General features: G+C 50.4%; 7 protein-coding genes across 7 annotated transcripts; 5 read left to right on the forward strand and 2 right to left on the reverse strand.

The window, feature by feature from the left end:
• Window positions 1-284: 284 nt before the first annotated feature.
• Window positions 285-3,285, reverse strand: J7337_001507 (uncharacterized protein; the record flags this gene model as incomplete). Its single annotated transcript, XM_044819247.1, has 5 exons — window positions 285-1,649; window positions 1,700-2,244; window positions 2,293-2,472; window positions 2,543-3,100; window positions 3,162-3,285. The coding sequence occupies 5 exons, from the start codon at window positions 3,283-3,285 to the stop codon at window positions 285-287; spliced, it is 2,772 nt and encodes a 923-aa protein (XP_044686949.1).
• A 3,982-nt stretch (window positions 3,286-7,267) lies between these two features.
• On the forward strand, window positions 7,268-8,824 carry J7337_001508 (uncharacterized protein; the record flags this gene model as incomplete). Its single annotated transcript, XM_044819248.1, has 3 exons — window positions 7,268-7,504; window positions 7,938-8,312; window positions 8,372-8,824. The coding sequence occupies 3 exons, from the start codon at window positions 7,268-7,270 to the stop codon at window positions 8,822-8,824; spliced, it is 1,065 nt and encodes a 354-aa protein (XP_044686950.1).
• A 773-nt stretch (window positions 8,825-9,597) lies between these two features.
• On the forward strand, window positions 9,598-10,429 carry J7337_001509 (uncharacterized protein; the record flags this gene model as incomplete). The annotated part of the gene is made up of 2 exons (XM_044819249.1): window positions 9,598-10,024; window positions 10,074-10,429. The coding sequence occupies 2 exons, from the start codon at window positions 9,598-9,600 to the stop codon at window positions 10,427-10,429; spliced, it is 783 nt and encodes a 260-aa protein (XP_044686951.1).
• Window positions 10,430-11,455: 1,026 nt separating this feature from the next.
• Window positions 11,456-12,089, forward strand: SYM1 (Protein required for ethanol metabolism; the record flags this gene model as incomplete). The annotated part of the gene is made up of 3 exons (XM_044819250.1): window positions 11,456-11,475; window positions 11,528-11,688; window positions 11,743-12,089. The coding sequence occupies 3 exons, from the start codon at window positions 11,456-11,458 to the stop codon at window positions 12,087-12,089; spliced, it is 528 nt and encodes a 175-aa protein (XP_044686952.1).
• Window positions 12,090-13,039: 950 nt separating this feature from the next.
• J7337_001511 (uncharacterized protein) lies at window positions 13,040-14,101 on the forward strand (the record flags this gene model as incomplete). Its single annotated transcript, XM_044819251.1, has 2 exons — window positions 13,040-13,367; window positions 13,422-14,101. 2 exons carry the CDS (start codon window positions 13,040-13,042, stop codon window positions 14,099-14,101), a joined length of 1,008 nt encoding a protein of 335 aa, XP_044686953.1.
• A 718-nt stretch (window positions 14,102-14,819) lies between these two features.
• KRE33 (killer toxin resistant protein) lies at window positions 14,820-18,186 on the forward strand (the record flags this gene model as incomplete). Its single annotated transcript, XM_044819252.1, has 4 exons — window positions 14,820-14,836; window positions 14,892-15,077; window positions 15,137-17,926; window positions 17,979-18,186. The coding sequence occupies 4 exons, from the start codon at window positions 14,820-14,822 to the stop codon at window positions 18,184-18,186; spliced, it is 3,201 nt and encodes a 1,066-aa protein (XP_044686954.1).
• Window positions 18,187-18,577: 391 nt separating this feature from the next.
• On the reverse strand, window positions 18,578-19,309 carry J7337_001513 (uncharacterized protein; the record flags this gene model as incomplete). The annotated part of the gene is made up of 1 exon (XM_044819253.1): window positions 18,578-19,309. The coding sequence occupies one exon, from the start codon at window positions 19,307-19,309 to the stop codon at window positions 18,578-18,580; it is 732 nt and encodes a 243-aa protein (XP_044686955.1).
• Between the last annotated feature and the right edge of the window lie 512 nt (window positions 19,310-19,821).

The following is a 19,821-nucleotide window of genomic DNA, read 5'->3' on the forward strand; positions in this document are numbered from 1 at the left end:
TACTCAGACATTGTCAGAGGGTTTCAAGGCGTTTTCTGGAAGAGCGTTCTGGATGCTCTTCGATATCCTCAAATAGGTATCATTACAATAGAACCCCAGAACCGTAGAGAAAGGTCGGTTCACAAATATCTCGTGGGACATCGAACACGATCGCATTTCACACGCATTTAATTCAGCCGTTACCTTAATTTCTTTTCGTTCATTTGGCCCAACATTCTGTTATCTAAGCACGATGGTGAACTCCCTCACTGAGAGTTTTCCCAACCGTTGTCTTGTTTAACAATTTACCAACGTCGGTCACCACCATAACCATTATCGCCATACTCGTTGCTGCCACGGCGCTCACGTCCATGCCCCCCTTGGCTCTGGCGGAGATACTCATCAGCAGAGCCTCCGCCATAGCCACCTTCGTCTCGGCGTCCATAGTTGTCACCCCCGTATCCACCCTCCTCACGGCGACCGTAACCACCGCTCTCCTCTCGACGCTCATAGCCTCCACTGCCGCCATACCCGCCTTCATCACGACGCTCGTAACCACCGCTGCTATCACCGTAGCCGCCCTCGTCACGGCGTTCATGGCTTCCTCCATAACCTCCACCATAGCTGCTTTGCTCTTGGCGGCCGTAGCTGCTCTCTTGGCGACCGTAACCACTGTTTCCGCCATAGCTGCTCTCCTCTTGACGTCCATAGCTACTGTTTCCGCCATAGCTGCTCTCCTCCTGTCGGCCGTAGCTGCTACCACCACCGTAGCCGCCTTCATCATCGTCACGACGACGGCCGTGGCTCTCAGTTGAGCCGGAGTACTCATGCCGCTCAGTGCGCTGCTCGTAGCCTCCAGAGTAACTCTGGTGAGTCTCAGTTCGCTCCTCATATCCGTAACCACCGGTGTGACGGCCGTCTGAGGAGTCTTGCTGCTCGTATCGACGGTACTCAGACTGCTGGCTACCGTCAGGGCGCTGTGTCTGAGAATACTCAGCCTGACCGTAGCGATCACCGTGGCGACCATACTCTACTTCAGTTCTAGTGTAGGAGCCATCATCCTCACGGTGACTGCTGGATTGTCTCTTAGTCTCGTCACTGCCGAAAGCACCGCCAAGGATGGAGCCAGCTTGGTTGAGGAAGCCGCTAAGACCACCCTCCTCCTTCTCTTCCCTACGGGAAGAAGAGGGCATCTTGTAGCCAGTGTTCTGCTCAACCATGCCGGAGATTGCGCCGGTAGCGCCCTTAAAGATGGCGTCGGCCGCAGCACCAGCAATCTTGTCCTCGAGAGTCTCAGGGCCACCTCCGTACAGCTTCCGCATCTCGAGCTTGCCAGCACATCCGTGGCCGTGGCCAGTGTCGACAACACCCTCCTTGTGGTTCTCACCATTCTGAACGCCTTCTCGGGTCAGCTTCTGGCGGTAATCGTCACGCTGGCGGTCGCCCATGTTATTCCACCACTCCTTAACACCTTCGTAGGAGCGGCGACGACCCTCTTGAACCTTGCGGTTTCCGAGGTCACGCTGAGCAGGATGATGCATCACACCGTTGACGATGTCGTCGAGGAGTCTATCCACGTCGACACTCTCGTCATCGATGGCGTCCATAAGCTGAGGAACAACCCATTGCACCACCGCAGCGGCGTTTCGGCCAGCAATCTCGTTCAAGATCTACATCCAAGTTAGTTGCCGGATACAATCGGTTGTGTGGCTTGCCTTACGTTGGAAAAGTGATCCTTGGAAAGCATAGAGTGAGTGGGGTTGCTAGAATCATCGTCGTTGAAGACAATGTGCTGCTCACGCTCACTGCTAGCGATGATCTCATCAGAACCAGTCTTGAGCTCATTGCGGATCTGCTGGATGAGAGGCACAATGAAAGGGGCAATGATGGAGAAGATGAAGATGGAGAGCTGCTCCTCCAGTTGCTCGATGATCTTGGGGAGCACGGGAATCTTCTCCATGGCACCCGAAATACTCTTCATAATGTCGTCGTGGAATTCAATAGCAGGCATGACTTGCTTAAAGACATTCTGGATGTAGATGGTGAATTCCTCGGGATCACGAGGAGACACACTGGTGTTCTCCATCTGGGCAGTAGCAGCATTGTTCTGGAGCTCGTCGACCCGGTCACTCTGGTGCTTATCGCCAAAGATGCCATCGGGGATTTTGTCCAGAAGATCACGAAGCATGCTAGTGTCAGACTTGGCACCCTGCTGGAGAGTACCCTCGAGCTCCTCAATTTCGTTCTGAGTGAGCTTGTCCGACACTGAATCTGTCAGCTCTCCTCTCGTTTATGTGGAGCATTAGGACCAACCTTCACCAGTAACTGAGTGCAAGAAATCAACACCACCGAAAGTGCCGGTGACAATAGGATAGACGGGACCACGAGCTCCCTCAATTTCGATCTGTGTGTTGCGACCAACGTGGGGGAAGACATCGCGCTCGCCGAGCTCAATGAGGGCCAGCTCACAGTAGTTGCTGTGGGCAAAGAAATCTGCAGACAAGTTAGCTTTACATGACCCTGGAAACGAGCGAATTGGCTCGAGAAAGTCGGCATTACAGACCTTCCAGGCAGTGTAGTCCAGTTCCCATGAGGCGGAGAGCCTCGTACTTGTCTGCCTTTCGTTGCGAGTCCTTGTATCGACGACCAAGCTCGATAGTACCACTAAAGAGCTTCTTGACGTGTCTAGCGGAGGTCATGATACGTGCACGCTCGTTCGCAATGTAGTTCTTCATTCCCGTCTCAGGATCGATAGCCAGTTCTCGATCCTCGTCGATTGGCCCACGGAGGCGTTCATCATACTGACGGGCATCGACATTCTCGGCGTAGTCCTTGGGATTGTCGATATGGTCCTCAGGACGGTAGCATCCGAGTCGCTCAGCGGTGACCTCGAACTCTCCAGAGCCGTAGCCGAAGGTCATGAAACCGAGGACACAGAGGAGAAGGCGAATGGCCTCAGCGGAGACCGACTTGACAGTACCGACATCAATGGCCTGAGAGTAATCCCGAAGCCAGTTTCCAAAGTAGACTCGCGAAACGTTGATCTTGTTGAACTTCTTGCCATTGAGGGCCTTAGCCTGCGAAAGGATCAAGAGTGCATCGGTGATATCGCCGTGACGCCCTGAAGGAGAGCTTGATTAGCCACTGCCGGACAGTGTTTGGTCGTGGTTATGATCACTCACAGTTTTGGCCTTCGACCTTGGAGATTGAAGCAATGTTACCAGCACCGAAAGCAAAGGCTGGAGAAGCCAGAGCAACGAGGATAACAAGCCCCACCAGGAGGCTGTGAGATCTGAATGTGGACATGACTGTGGTTCACGTCCTCAAGCTGGGAGTATCCCAGGATGTTAGCTACCTAGTAGTGCTGCAAAGATAGGAAAGAAAGAACCCCTTCTGAGCTAGCAGAGGGGAACAGGATGTTATCTTCAGGGAGTTTGAAGACAGTAAAAGAATGAGGATCGGGGGAGGGTCGTTCTGAAGGAGGAGGAGAAGGGAAAAACAGGGAGACGGTGGAAGATTAGTAGGGATCTAAGGTACTTTACCTTGCCTTATGCTTAAAGGTGGAGGAGGGGAGCTGAGGGGCAACCTCAGTCTGGCCTGGGCCTCCAAGTGACGCAGCTTCAGCTGGCAACCGAATAAAAGAAGCCCGTGCTCTCCATAGTAACTGTACAGTGACAGACAGTGGGAGTTTAGGGCAAACCAGCAGAAACGAAACACTACCTTAGGAAGACATGACCTTATTTGCTGACGCTATTTCCATGGATACCAATTGCGTTGCAACCTTGGGTGAGACCAAGACAAGCTTAACAAGACAAGTCAAGCCACCACCACACCTCCCTCCATTGCACATGTCTAGCGCTAACACAGCAGAATGGTGAGACGGACGGACGGTAGTGGGCTCCCTCCCGAGCTGGCCTGTTTTATGCCAAGCTCCCTCGATCTGACGATAGCAGCTTTAGTCCTGCTAAGTCCATTTTCCCCCGGCGATCCGCTGGCCCTGGGCATGGTCGGCAGTGGGAGGATGGTCTGGTCTGGTCTGCTTCATCATGCCAAGCATGAACTCATACGCGCCCAGGGCCCGCAACTTTTGTCAGAGAATCATCGAGGGGTAGAGGAGCTGGGGGGAGCTTTTCCAAGCTGTGACAGGGGTCCAGTACATTGACATTGCGTGTGATCATCACCCAAAATCAAGTATCTCACCCCTCCATTGTCATCAGCAGCAGGGGTCTGTAACACGAGCCGACGGGACCATGGACTGTCGTCGAATCAAGCTTAAGAGGGCGCGTGGCCGAGGGAATAATGCAATTGATCACTGATCAAACATTAGCTTTCGCACTGGTATCGATTGAGATAAGCCGAATGTAGCTGGATCAGAAGACATCAGAAAGGCTCCTGGATATCATGACTATCTTTTGAAGATCCGATACTTACCTAGTCAAAGCACATATATCAAGGATCTTGTCAAGCTATCTGCTGGTTTTTCTTTCAGTCATAGAGGGGCCGTTCTACCCCTCATCGCGTCTAGTTGCTAGACATAGATGCGACAAGAGAGGACAGTTGACTTCTATCGGTGACCGACACCAGACACAAGTATAGGTATTTGATAAGACGCGGGAGGCATACTCAGAAATGGTCTCACTGCCAAGTTTCAGTACTATGTGCATGAAGAATGAACCTTGTGTCGACGTGTGTTGTTGGCTCAGGAAACCAAAGCCATCGCGTTTGCTCGCGTTTGGTGTGCTAATCACAATTTGGTTATGCTCACAGGATGTTGGGTGTAGTCAGGCAACAAACAATATTCGGAATGAACATGGGGCTACTGGTGGTATGGGCCGCCATATGAACAACGAGAACAGTCTGAAGGAAAGGGCCTTTCGGTAAAGACATGTTATACCTAGGTAGGTATGCCTTTATATACGATCCATGGCTCTGCGGGGTCAAGGTATCTGTCAAGGTTAAAGAGTTTACACGATATCATAGAGTAGATTAGAACCATCAAGGTGTTTCAACCTGGGCTCAAGGGGCCAAGACAGTGGAAGAAATACTAAGTGATGAAAAGTTGCGTGATGGGACGATTCTTTCGCATCTCCTGAAGCTTTAACGTTGAATTCCAGATGAGAGTACAGCAGAGGTGAAGTCTAATAAGTGTTTATGGCACACGCGTTGCAGTCTCATCAGTGGCCAGGTGGATGAGAATCTGATGCTACACGTATTCGGAAGATTGGGAACAATAGGCAAAGGCTAGCTAGCATGCCAGTTCTCTTCGCAGGATGCTAGGTGCTACTGAAATCATCTGATGGCGGCTTCGGGACTCTCACGACCGCGCTGTAAGGCGAAAATACTGGGCTATGATGCGGAAATGGAGAGCTAAAGGTAACTTGCCTGGATGTGCTGAAGCCCTACTGTTGAGACCAGGACCTCAGCACTCTAAAACCAGCAATAACATTACAACCCGAATAGAAAGCTCAGGGCACAAGATAGGACTTGACGCGAGCAAACAATCAACCTCCCTGCTTCAGGTGACTTGGGTGGAATGGGAAGATTGCGGCCTGGCTGGGGTTGGGCTATGCTGAGAGTTGCAAAGGTTCTGTCGCACAGCGAGACGTTGGGGGGGCGCCAAGTGCCTGAAAAAAAGGCTCGAACCTTGAGCCGCCCGTAGTGGTGGTCGTCATTCCATCCATGTGCCCCTGGGTGCGCCGTGCTGAAATATACAGGTCAAGGGTGAAGGTGCTGGAATGACCCCGCCTGGACATACGTCCAGCGTCCTCAGCAGCTTTCCAGTGACGGCACCCTCGGATTGGGTTTTGAGAAGCGGTGAGTGGAGGGCAACACACTCCGTAGGGTGTGACAGTGACACATCGCTTCAGCATGCCCTGAGAAGGGTCACGTAAAGCGCTAGAAAAGCCGCTGAAGGAGTCCTTCGTTGGTATCGCTGAAATATCACAGCTCTGAGGATTGCGATTGCGAGGGCCCTCAACGCAGGTGTAAGTCGATATTGACAACGAATTTGCGATGCACAAACAGCCAACATCTGTAGTATCACAATGACAACACCCTCAACGAAGGAAAGGTCTAGGGAGCTTCCCTGGTTCTGAAGCACAATACTGAAAACTATTAGACGAGTACAGTCGCGATACATACAACATTGTGAATTCCGCACTTGCATCAGTAGCACCCAAGAGGCTGCACGACTGAGCGCGGGCGGGCAATTTGTTCCTTCACTGCGACTGGTTGACTGACCAGTCAGCGCTGCCCGCACAAAAGTTCACCTGGCCTTATTAACGTTTGCGCGTCGAGGGCCTGCGTTTGTTGTGTTTTGGTTTTATCTGAGTGAGAGAAGAGTGATGTACGCGAAAAGATCCCAACTTGGTGCGTTTGGGTTAAGTCATGGAGGCTTGTCACGAGTAAGGCGCCGATGTTGTTGTGTTGATATGCTCTTGCATTCTGTTCTATCAGCTGGCACTTGCTTCTGCTGTTAGAATTACTACTATTAGGTAGGTGCTACAGTGGTGGCCATTATGTCCTTAGTAATAGAAGGCGTCGATGGGCTGGGTTGCCTTATTTTAAATGAGACGAGAGCGGGAAGTACGGGGAGATAGATCGCTGACGACTTAGGGGAGAATCTGGTGAGGCTGCTGAGAGGTTTAAGAGGCCACTGTGCTTCAGAGATATCGGGTGCCGCGGGAATATCGAGAACAGCCCGAGTGTGCTGCTGTACAGTGAGAAAATCGACTTTGATCCCTCGAGCCCCGTTTTCAAGGCCCCCGCCCTGAGGTGATGAAATTTTCACCATTGTGCTTCGGGTGCTGGCTGGACTTGGAGGGTCACTCGAATGGTTGGCCACTAAGAATGCGCGCCTGCTGCAGCTTTTCCCTTTTTTTTTCGGGTAGGAAGGCGGGCGCTGATATTATTTTTATTAGGCGCTGCCAATTTTTTGCGCCCCCGCCTGGAGAGCCATTTACTGATTGCGCTTGGTGCTGACCCCTACATATTCAGCGCATCGCCCACCCCGCGCCCGTTCTCTCTTTCTCCCCCATTCTTCAGTACTCCCAGCACCCTCATTTTCCAGCACTTCTCAGTGAATCACTGGATTTCCATTCCCCTCAACGCGCCAAAACCACCTGGATTTGCACGCTTTGACACTCTATCACAGCAACAAAACAGCGCATCGCGTCCCACTACTCATTCAACGCGCCCCATCAAATCGTCGGCGCAAAACTTCAGGTGAAAGGCACCAGACGCTCAAATAACAACATAACCCCTTATCCCCAATATCATCACCAGAATCATGGCTCGCCCCAAGAAGCAACCTGTTGAGAAGCAACAGCAGCAGCAACAGCCTGCTCCCGTTCCCATCCCTCCTCAACACATTCAGCAATACACTCAGCACCCGCAGCCCATTGCCGCTGTCCCTCAGCCTGCGATGCCCATGGCCATGGCTCCTCCTGTTGGAGTTCCTCAACCTCAAGCTGTTATGCCTCAACGCGTCGTTGAGGCAGATAGCTTTCTGCGCGTGAGAGATTCGGTAGGTCCACACCATTTCATCTTGTATTTCATGTCTTTCGTCCTCTGTCGAGCACTACGACCTAGGTACCAACCACACCCCACCCATGCCGCGGCGCATCTCTTGTCAAGTCGGCAGAGTCTTCCATGACTTCTGGCAGAACGAGACACCTGGAGCAGTCGCCGTGTCAAGGCCATACCCGGACCATCTTGAGGAGGTTCACTTCTTTATTAGTTGACCTTGCTTCATACTGCGCTATGCCTTTATAAACCAGGGACGCGCTGTGACTTGATTGTTGACAGGTCCATATCTCGATAAAGTCTAAAGAGCTATGGCCATCGCGTCCCTGTATCCACTCAAGCTCCCCCCACCCACTTACACACTCGACCTTTCATCACTGTCACTTATAGTCCTGGAGAAACACAAAAGACATATTACTAACATCGCCTTGTAGGCTGTTGGGCGATTGACTACTATTCTTGAGCTTCTCCGATCTTTCACTGCCGACTATGTTCGTCAGACAAATCTCTTGCTTGGTGAGCCGACTGCCGAAGGCTCGCAGGACAACCTCCTCGCCAACTTTGAGCACGCCGCTCAGCAGCTGATTATGCCCGTTCCTGAGCTGGCTCCTCCTGTTGAGGAGAAGAAGGAACGAAAGAAGCGAACCATTGACCCTAACGCCCCGAAGCGTCCCTTGACTCCTTACTTCCTCTACATGCAGCATGCTCGCTCCATCATCGCTAATGACCTTGGTTCTGAGGCTCCTAAGGGTGCCGTTCAAGAGGAGGGCCAACGTCGTTGGGCTCACATGGGGCCACAAGAGAAGCAGGTAAGCTGCGCTACCTTGAGTATTGACTCCTGTTAGAGTTGCCACTAACTTTGTCCCAGGGTTGGAATAATGCTTACCAGTACAATCTTCGCTTGTACAATGCCCGTGTTCATTCCTACAAGCACGGTAACCCTCTGGCTAAGAACATGACTGATGAGGAGGCCTTGAAGTACGCCGAGGACTTCAACGTCCCGATGTCTGAGATCAAGGATGCTGCTCAGATCGAAGCACCTGCCGACGACCAGGATGCCATTGCTGAACAGCTCCAGGCTGTGGCTGCGGCTCCCGCTATTGACGAGCCTGAGCAAGCTGAGACCCCTGCTAAGACTCCCAAGAAGGCCACTGGCGGCCGTAAGCGCAAGACAGCCACACCTGCTGCCGCCGCTGAGGAAGCCAAACCTGCCCCTGCTAGCCCTGACAAGAAGCGACGACGCACATCTACCAAGGCTGCCGCCGCCGAGCCCCAGGAGGAGCCTAAGAAGTCGGGCCGCAAGAAGACTAAGAGCTCTTGAGTGTCCTTCATCTTTTTTTCTCTTTCTTGACAAGCACTTAGTACGCTTCGGCTTTCTTTACTCTCCGTTGAGCTCCCATCACAAACTTACTGTGGGGAAGCATGATACCTAAGGAGAGTGCTATATACATAGGGTTCTCTATAGGCGTTTTGGGGGTATCTCTTATTTGCTTGTACTCGTTTTCAGACGGGATGTTGGGGTTTAGGGGTGGTTAAAACCAGGGATTCATCGATGATACGGCTGGACAGTTGGCGGGGTTGCTGAGTTGTATGATTATGTTGTTTGGACGTGCACAGCAATGCCGTAATGATAGCAATGATTTATCATTAAATCTGATTATTCCTCGTGAAAAAGTGAACAGTAGAAGTCGGCACTGCTAGGTGTCATAAAGCCCCAATGCGTATTGATAGCAAGTCGTCCGTTTTCCAAGATGACAAGGGAGGGAGATCTACAGCAATCAATCTCTCGACAATACTATTTCTTGTTCTTGCATAATAATAGCCGGTTTAGACTTTCCCTGAAGGCCTTCTACATTTAGGCTTGGAGGAACCATTTGCTACGCTGAAGCAGCTAGGCACGCTATCTTTTGTCCTTTCACCATTGGTCAGGCCACCTGATAGTGCCAGGCCTCACTTACAAGGGTCTAATCACGAGTCCCTTCCTGCCGCTTTGCAAATACTACCACAGAATTAATTTATCTTCTTGCAAGAGCAATTTGGCTCATCTCTCCTTTTGCAGCTGAGTCTCTTTGTTCATCATAAATCATCTTAAAAATGCCCAGTGGCACCCCTTCAGAGGCCGATTCCACGGCTCACCACCAGCCGCCTGCTTCGCACAGGACGCTTCGCTTAGTCGCGATCGCCTCATTTCTCCCCGCATTTCCCCTCTGTATTGCTCACGGAGTTCTGTCAAACGATGCAGCTCCTGCAGTCGGTCTTGTTCCACTTGCATTTTCTTCTGGTGGAAGCTTGTTCCTCCTCCGCCGACGAGAACGAGACGATGGACTTGCGCAAAAGCTCTCACATCCTGTGATGGCCTTTGCTTTTGATGTGGTATTAGCGGCAGCTTGTATGATTGTGCTGGTCTTTACATGGATTTCGAATGACCAATTGGCGTCGTTGAGTATGCTGGCAGCTTATGCCACTATTCCCCTTCTCGTCAACTTGTCAGAGTCCCCCATTAAGAAGTACATTGCTTTACGTACAAACTAACAGCTACATCAGTATCATTCATCTTTTCATCGCTCTAGAGTCATTCTATATGGGCCTTGCTGTCCATAGTATCGTACAATGGCTCGCTTGGCGCACTCTACCTCCTGACTGCCCACACTGTGACCATCGACTTCGCCCAGATTTCCCAGAGCTACCATGGCTTGATCGTCTACGAGAACGACGAGATGGAGATTATTCAGCCTTGTTTGTGGATGAAGAGAACAGGTATCACGATGACGAGACCGAAGAGACGCTACAGCGTGCTGAGAGTGCCGCGCAGGAGGCAGAGGCGCAACCAGAGGTTGTTGATGTCAGGAAGAAGAACAGCCGTAGGAATAGGACTAATACCCCTCCGTCACGAGATGAACCTGCGTCTCCATGGAGCGCCTCGTGATGAATGAAAGTGGAATATTCTTGAGAGACTGGTATGGATCAGCTGGGTCAGATGAGAAGACTGGAGTTGTGGTATCAGCTAGACTGTATCAGATCGATTCTTGAATGGCACCGTATCCCAGCGATATTAGTGACCAACATTAGTTGAACACCTTTTATCAAGTGTAATTAGGAATACTAAGACATTTTGACTGTCAATGAGGGCCCTAGATTCGGCCTTTGTGCAGACCAGACTCGTCAGGCAGTGTTGTCGTATACAGACCTGTGATATATCCAAGTGCATTCTCCACTGTAGCTCTAGGCCCTCAAACTCTCTGACTCCAATCAGCGATAACTCAAATGGAACTTCATTCATCATATCAAGCCTCTTTCTCCAGGCTATATCCTAGCTTCTTGGGGTAACCTTGACCTCAACTGGCAGCTCCGCATTTCCTGTCATTCCGGGATCGCAAGCCCATGCATATATACACCGTTATAGCGATAAATTACGAGACATCATTCCACAATCAGCTATCGGTGTGCATGTAACCCCCACTGCGTTCTTATCGGAGCGTGCCCCTAGAAGATCGCCCGCTCCCGCAGTGGGACACAAAAAGTCTGGAGCCCCAGGCAGGTCGCGGTCGAGCTTCTGATGGTGGTTGTGAGTTTGAGGCTAAATACCACGAGCCAACCTCTATCACGGCGCATTTGCTAAGGCTACGTCATGCCCACTACAGCTTCGATTACCTTTTCTTGAATCTGAATCTGAAGCTGTAATTTTAACGTGCATGTGCATAGCATAAAGTTTCTCTGCTTTGTTTATCAAAACCAACTTTCATAAGAAATTTGCTTTCATTTCTCACTCCCTGGGCCTTTTCTTCTTTTTATACAACCAACTATTCTCCTAGCTCGACTCGCCCAAATCAAACACCCACTATCTTCTCCTTTCAACGCTGTGGCTTGTTACCAACATCCCGGCTTTCGAGGATCTTTATTCCGCGGGACTCTTAAACTTCGACTCCGTCCAAGCCAGTTCTTGAAAGCAGCCATGGCTTCTTTCATTCGTTGGTTGGTCGGAGAGACTCTGTCAAATAGAAACTCCATACTCATATAAGACTAGGTACAACGCCAGATTGGCTGCGCGTCCACTGCTCACTCAAAGCGTTACCACTGCATTTCTCTTTGCTACAGGCGATGTTACAGCTCAGCAGCTCGTTGAGAAGAAAGGTGTTGAGAAGCATGATCTTGTCCGAACAGGTCGAATGGCCCTCTACGGTGGATGTGAGTTCCTACAATCTTAACACCGGCAGCTCGACAGTCGTTGACATTTTACAGTTGTGTTCGGCCCGGTTGCTACAACATGGTTCGCTTTCCTCGCACGCAGGGTGAACGTGCCAGGGAACAAGAAGGCTGAGGTTCTCAGTCGAGTCGCCTGCGATCAGCTTGGTTTTGCACCTGTCATGATAGGTGTGTTCCTTGGCAGCATGGCCACGATGGAGGGGAAGAGTGCACAGGAAAGAATCGACAAGGCTTGGTGGCCAGCCCTGAAGGCCAACTGGATGCTCTGGCCTGCCGTCCAGGTCATCAACTTCTCCCTCATTCCCTTGCAATACCGTCTGTTCTTTGCCAATATCATAGCGATTGGCTGGAACTCCTACCTGAGCTGGGTGAACTCCCAGTGAGATACACCCCATGCTTCGCAGATTGCCTGCCGGTTCTTTTCATATAGATACAGAAGTGTTTCTGTATTCACGATGGATCGATATTCTTTTTGAGAATCATCTGGGTTTGTTCCATGGGTCGGGGAGTATATGGTGACGAGGAAAGGAAAATAAACAGTAATTTCACAGAATCTGTATCATGTTTCGATAGACACTGAACCCCGGTATAATAAGCCACTCAAGCCGTATAGCTATTTGGCTTTCATGATAAACATTGGGTCTCATTCGAGTTATCTTTCGAGCACGAGGTGGGCTGCCAAGTCTCATGAGAAAGCGGGAATCGATCTCCGAGGTGTCGATCGGAAGTTGATCGAACTCAGAGGGGTAAAGGCCATGATGGCCGCTGTAGCTCTTCGGTTCCCGCCATTTTGAGTCACTATACTCCGTAGACGCTGCCTTGTCGGAACTGCGGAGAAGCCCCGTGATGAAACTGGGTGCATTGGTTGGGGGTATGTTCCATGTTTAGGACAGTGATAGGCTGGTTGACAAAAACACGGTATGTACAAAATGGATCATGAACATCTCATGAGCTGGCTTGACCCGGTCACATGAGTGATTTACTTAGCCAAAACGAGAGTAGAAGAAAGACGACTGTATACTTGGCTTATAATCAAGAGCCTGGACAATCGCCGAGATACATATTCTACATATTCTTTTTACTTTGTCTCTCCGCCCAATCTTTGAATGCGACGCTTTTTAAGTCCTCAACTCATCAAAGCCGTTATCGCTGCCTTAGGCCACAAATAGTTAGCGTCACAACGTTGGCCCATCGCAGCGCAGCCTTTTCCCAAGCGGCCAAATCCGGGTTTTGTAGATAGAACCGAACAACATCAGGAACTCATCCTGACCCTCGAAACAGCCCTCTCCTCCTCTCTCTCACGCAGCGGCTCCTCTGCGCCTGGTAACACATCATGTTGCCTTCTTCTATGCGCCGAGTCGTCTCCTCAGCCGTCTCCTCAGCCCCTCAGGCCGGTGTCGTTTCCGTCCTCGCCTCAGCCACTTCAAAGACCACTCCCGTCTTTGTTCGAAATCAGCAGCGACGATGTTCTTCTTCAAAACCCTCGAAATCCGATAACGGTGCCAACGAGATCTCGGCTGGCCAGTCGGTGCCTGCTGCTACATCACCCAAGTCTGGCAATGAGAAGCGAAAGCGAAAGAGCAGCAAGGATGCTTCCGATCGAGCGGCTTCAATGAGAAAGTTGCCAAGCGTTCCCAACACGCATCACATGTCACAAGAAGGTAAAGCTTTGGATATAAATCACTCCTAGAGGGGACCATTGCTAATTGTCGCAGCTCTGGGACTATCAAGTTTCTTCTCACTACACAGGCCCATCTCGGTTACTCAGACCATGCCCCGAGCGGTTTCCGATGAGCACTTCGCCTCCATCTTTGCCTCCCGAACCAGAAGCAACAAGATGGCCGATACAGATTCCACTCTCTCCAGCGCTATCGAACAGTTGGAAGGGCCTATGGCTCAGATGACCATTGGTGGAGGACACGAGGGCCAGGAAGGAATGCACAAGGTTGATATCAAGAACCCCGATGGTACCGAGTCCAGCATGTATCTCCAGATCGACACCATGTCAGGTGAATTCCTGCCTTTCCGACCTCCACCTCTGCCTCAACCCCAGGCTGCTGGTCAGGCAGATAGTGCCGTTGCCGATATCGAAGCTGCCGAAGACGTTCCCCAGCACCGGATGTACAAGGCTCTTTTCACCATCGAGGAGTCCATCGATCCGGATGGCCAAGTTCGCATCATGGCCCACAGCCCTCAGATTGTGCAAGACAACCAACCGCGAAGTTTTCTTGAGCGTCTGGCTCTTCGCCAGCTCAAGTTCGACGAGGCCCAGGGCCGCCGCGATATGCACGCCATCAGCGTGAAGCGACAACGAAAGCTCAGGATGAAGAAGAAGAAGTACAAGAAGCTCATGAAGAGGACGCGAGTCCTGCGCCGCAAGTTGGATCGAACTTAGACATATGTACATATTTCCCTGTTTGTTCGAGTCATGTTCCTCTTTTTGATCTCTCGCATACGGGGCATATCGAAGGACATTTTTCATTCGTGGTGTCTGGGCATTGAAGAAGAAGATCTCTCACATTGAGTTTGGGCTGTGGCATTGCGCTTTGAGGCTTTTCTTATGTTTCCATAGACTCGCGCAGGTAACAATCATCATTTTCAAATGAGTTGAGATATCTTCCGTGGTGACCTCAGTCTCAGATACACGAATCATGTATAAATAGCTGTACAATTCACCTGTTGGTCCTCAGACATGATTTTGGTTCAAGTGACGTCTATTTGATACTGAAAGCTCATGCGTTGTGACTTAGTGTTGGTGATGCAGCAAGTGTCTATAGCTCATATCGAAAGCCTCCAGTGAGTCAAGGAAGCATCTTGTGAGTTACAAAGTATCCATCAGTGGCCAAGGTATTTTTATTCACGTTCCTCAGACTGTAAACAATTTCTTAAACACTAAGCGCCACTATATTCAACCTCTGGAGTTCTCTCGGTGACTAAGGCTAGGTTCGGTGGAGGTCCAACCCAAAGTATCTGACCGAAGTTCACCGCCCGGCAGAAACTTATCGACCGCCAAAATTTTGGATTTTTGAGACGCTGGGTCCCACTTCGAAAACGAGATCGCATTTGCGCCGGCGTATTTTCAGAACAATTTATCTGAAAAAGAATCTGAAAAGATGCAGCGCAAGGCGGTGTAAGTGCTGATGCTACCATATGGCTCCGAATGCCTTTAACTGACATCACTATAGTGACTCGCGCATTCCAGCGCTCATTCAGAATGGCCTGCAAGAAAAGAAGAGAAGCTTCTTCGTCGTGGTGGGAGACAGGTCGAAGGACGTGATCGTGCGCCTGCATTATATCATGTCCCAGTTTGATATCAAGCAGAACAAATCAGTTCTCTGGGCTTACAAGAACAAGCTCTTGGGTTTCACCAGGTTTGTAGATCTCGACAATCTCTTCTTTCGATGCGACGCAGCTAACCCAAGCTTTACAGTCACCGAAAGAAGCGCGAGCAAAAGATCAAGAAGGAGATCAAGCGAGGAATTCGAGAAGCCAATACCGAGGACCCCTTCGAGCTGTTCGTATCGCTACACAACATCCGATATACCTACTATAAGGAGACCGACAAGATCCTAGGTCAGACCTTCGGCATGTGTATTCTCCAGGACTTCGAGGCTATTACCCCCAATATTCTTGCCCGAACGATCGAAACTGTCGAGGGTGGTGGATTGGTTGTTTTGCTCCTCAAGGGCATGAACAGTTTGAAGCAGCTTTACAGCCTGTCAATGGATGTCCACTCGCGTTATAGGACAGAGGCCCACGACGATGTAGTGGCGCGTTTCAACGAGCGATTCATTCTCTCTCTGGGAAGCTGCAACTCTTGCTTGGTTATTGATGATGAGATGAACGTTCTCCCTATCTCAGGTGGAAAGGGTGTGAAGAAGCTTCCTCCTCCGGATCTCGACAATCCCAAGACAGAGTCGCAAATTGAGCTTGAGGCCATGAAGGAGCAGAACGAGGGACGACAGCCCGTAGGACCTCTTATTTCTCTCGCCAAGACTGTCGACCAAGCCAAGGCTCTTATCACATTCACAGATGCCATCGCTGAGAAAACCCTACGGAGCACAGTTACTCTTACTGCTGCTCGTGGTCGCGGAAAGTCTGCGGCTATGGGTGTCGCTGTCGCAGCTGCGGTTGCGTATGGATACAGCAATATTTTCATTACCTCTCCTTCGCCTGAGAACTTGAAGACTCTGTTTGAGTTTGTCTTCAAGGGTTTTGACGAGTTGGGCTATGCTGATCACGCCGATTACTCTATTATTCAGAGTACAAACCCCGACTTCAACAAGGCCATTGTTCGAGTCAACATTCACCGACAACACAGACAGACTATTCAGTACATTCGACCTCAAGATGCACACGTGTTAGGGCAGGCCGAGTTGGTGGTTATTGATGAGGCTGCGGCTATTCCTCTGCCTCTTGTGAAGAAGCTCATGGGTCCTTATCTTGTCTTCATGGCCTCTACCATCAACGGTTATGAGGGTACAGGTCGATCTCTTTCTCTCAAGCTCATCAAACAGTTGCGAGACCAGTCGCGCACTGCTTCCACAACTGGCGAGGGCATGGAGATCACTGATCGATCAACTGGCAAGACCTCAAAGACTGAGGAGTTCCAGGCGGGACGCAAGCTTCGAGAAATCACCTTGTCTGAGCCTATTCGATATGCCCAGGGAGATGCTGTCGAGAAGTGGCTCAACACGGTTCTCTGCCTCGACGCGACTCTGCCCAAGGCCAAGTCGAATATCAACGGATGCCCCGACCCTACACAATGTCAGCTCTTGAACGTCAACCGAGATACTTTATTCTCTTTCCACCCTGTGTCCGAGAAGTTCCTTCAGCAAATGGTTGCGCTGTATGTAGCTAGCCACTACAAGAACTCGCCAGACGACCTTCAACTTATGAGTGATGCCCCAGCACACGAGCTCTTCGTCCTTGTTCCTCCTGTTTCCGAGGACAGCGCCAGACTGCCCGAGCCTCTCTGTGTCATTCAGGTTTCGTTGGAAGGAAAGATCAGCAGACAGAGCGTCCTTAACAGTCTGAGCAGAGGACAGCGACCATCTGGTGATCTCATTCCTTGGCTTGTCAGCCAGCAGTTCCAAGATGAGGAATTCGCCTCCCTATCTGGTGCTCGAGTTGTTCGTATTGCCACAAACCCTGAGTATGTTTCAATGGGATACGGATCCAAGGCTTTGGAACTGCTCGTTGACTACTACGAGGGGCGCTTCGCCAATCTGTCTGAGGACGAGGATCAGGTTATGGAGGAGACAATGACTCGAGTTACTGATGCTGAGCTCGCCAACGCCAACTTGCTCGACGATGACATCAAGGTTCGGGATATCAACAAGATGCCTCCCTTGTTCGCCAAGCTGTCAGAAAAGAAACCCGAGCGACTCGACTATGTCGGTGTTAGCTACGGATTGACCCAGCCTCTTCACAAATTCTGGAAGAAGGCCTCCTTCGCTCCCGTCTACTTAAGGCAGACTGCCAATGATCTGACTGGCGAGCATACCTGTGTCATGCTGCGACCGCTTGAGAACAGTGAGGACCGAAGCTGGCTCGGGGCTTTCTCCAGAGATTTCCAGAAGCGTTTCCTGTCCCTCCTGTCTTACCAGTTCCGCACATTCACTCCTATCACTGCCCTTAGTATCGATGAGGCCGCCAAGTTGGGAGCGCAACTAGACTCAGTTGAGGTTCAACCATTGACCAAGGCTGATCTTGATATCTATATGAGCCCTTTCGACCTGAAGCGACTCGAATCATATGCCAACAACATGCTTGACTACCACGTTGTTCTCGATCTTGTTCCAACCATTGCCCACCTCTATTTCACAGGACGCATCAAGGGAGACGTTACTCTATCAGGAGTCCAGCAGGCCGTCATGCTGGCTCTTGGTCTGCAGCGCAAAGATATCGATGCGGTTGCCCAGGAGCTCAACATGTCCACCTCTCAGGCCCTCGCCATGTTCATTAAGATGATGCGAAAGATCACTAAACACTTCGCCGGTCTCGTCTCCGAAGCTGTAGGCGCAGAACTTCCCCAGGTCGAGCGTCTGGGTGTGAGTCGCGAAAATGCTAGTGGCGCACATGACGATGAGATCGTCGACGAACGTTATGTTCCTCTGGCTACAACATTGGACGACGAACTTGAGGAGGGTGGTGATGAAGCAATGAGGGAGCTCAAGAAGAAGCAAAGAGAGCTCATTGACTCTTTGCCACTTGACCAGTAAGTTTCATTCAGATATACACATGCAAGGACATATGCTAACAGCGAATAGATACGAGATCGAGGGAGATACTCCTGCTTGGGAAGAGGCGGAAAAACAGGTACTGAGTGCGACAAAGCAGGGCAAGTCAAACCCGGTGGTCAGCGTAAAGTCAGCCAAGCAAAAGAGAAAGGCCGGCGGTCAGACAGCGGCTGAGGTCTATGAGGAGGCATTTGGCGAGAAGAAAAAGAAGAGCAAGCGTGTAAGAAAGTCGGCGTGAGAGTGACGAAGGAAATCCTATAGTTAGGTTTGGCACATGGAACGGCGTTTTCTTCGATAGACAGACGTGTTTAATCAATATACTGTTTCAATATGATTACATTTTATCGACTCAGGAGGATTGTTGATGGTTTGAGTAAGAATGTCACTCAGGCTTGACATGAGTTAAAAGGTAGCTTGCATCACAAATACTTTCACTTAAGCAATGATATCTGTGTACAAATCAGGGGTATTAATTTGTTGCTGTGCTGCAGTTACAAAGCTCTATGGTTTTATCACCAAAACGCCAAATACTCAACATCTTTGCAAGCTGAGTACCTTCTTTATTCCACCAAGGAAGCTCAAGTCTATCCTGTTGAAGTATAACCAAATGTCGTTCCCAGAAACTCCTTTTATTCAACAAAATCACCATCACGTCCCAAGTCCATCATAGAGAAGAACAAGCTCATGATAGAGACGGCCGGCTCGTTATATGCTCGACTGGGTTTGGGTTCAACAACACGTTTACGGTCGGGGACATCACCGTAGAACAAATCTTCGGGGTCAACCTCAGCGGTCTCGTTGTTGGCGGCATCGTTGAAAATCTCGCTTTCTTGAGTTGAGCCCTCGCTGTCAGCGTCATAACTATCTTCATTGCCATGTTGGAAACGCCCTTCTCCATCGTCTGAGTCTGTGTCTGCAGACTCGAGACTGTCGAAAGACGTGACAGATTCAAGGTCTCCCATCATATCTTGGCGAATCAAGGACATAAAACCCTCGGGTTTCTTGCGAGGAGGAATGGGCTTCTTCTGAAAATACTCACGAGCGAACTGATCCTCCCATTCCTCCAACTTCTCATGAGCGACATATTCACGGAACAATTTGATCTCAGGGCTCTCATTCTGGACGTTGCCAAAACCCGGGACGATGTTTCCAAACCACGAGAGGCAGGTGTCGTTATTGGGACAGCCTGCGAGCATAGGCTGGAACTCTTTGATACGATACTCACAGTCCCATGCTGGCAAGATAGGTCGTCGCTCGCGGTGAGCCACTTGTGCGTCGAAGTACCAGCTGTGACAGGGGGCGATATGGACACCAATATTGTCACCACAATGGCAGCATTGTTGGACGATCTCTTGACACATGTTTGGTGATGTTTTCTGTGGTTTATAGGAGATCGTGCTGAATTATTGCGGTGACAACTGTGCTTCAGGTATGGACAGTCGTTGATTCCTGAAGGGCATGTGTAAGGAAGGGGAAGGGTTTGGGAACTGGCATTCTGGGAGAGAAGAGAGCTGAACTGTTTGATAACGAACAGTTCAAAGTGAATAGCTGAGACTTGAACAGACAGTGGCCCACTGAACAATGAGTAGCAGTGGCAGTGGCAGCGAGTTACCATATGAGGACAAAGACGTGATTCGCTGGAGAACATGAAGCCGAAGCCACTGGCTCCTATCCATGGCTGGACTACGTACCATGGAACAGGTTTCGATTCAAATCAAAGCCTGTAAAAGTGACAAGTTGTCTACGAGGTCAAATACTATCTCAAGTGTTTATTATTTGTGAGTATCTGTCGATGATGGGCGACTGACTCAAGACAACAAATCTAACTACCACGGTACAGCGTCAACCACCAAAAAGATCACGGATCAGCAAA

The sequence above is a fragment of the Fusarium musae genome, chromosome 1, assembly GCF_019915245.1.
Source record: "Fusarium musae strain F31 chromosome 1, whole genome shotgun sequence".
NCBI lineage: Eukaryota > Fungi > Ascomycota > Sordariomycetes > Hypocreales > Nectriaceae > Fusarium > Fusarium musae.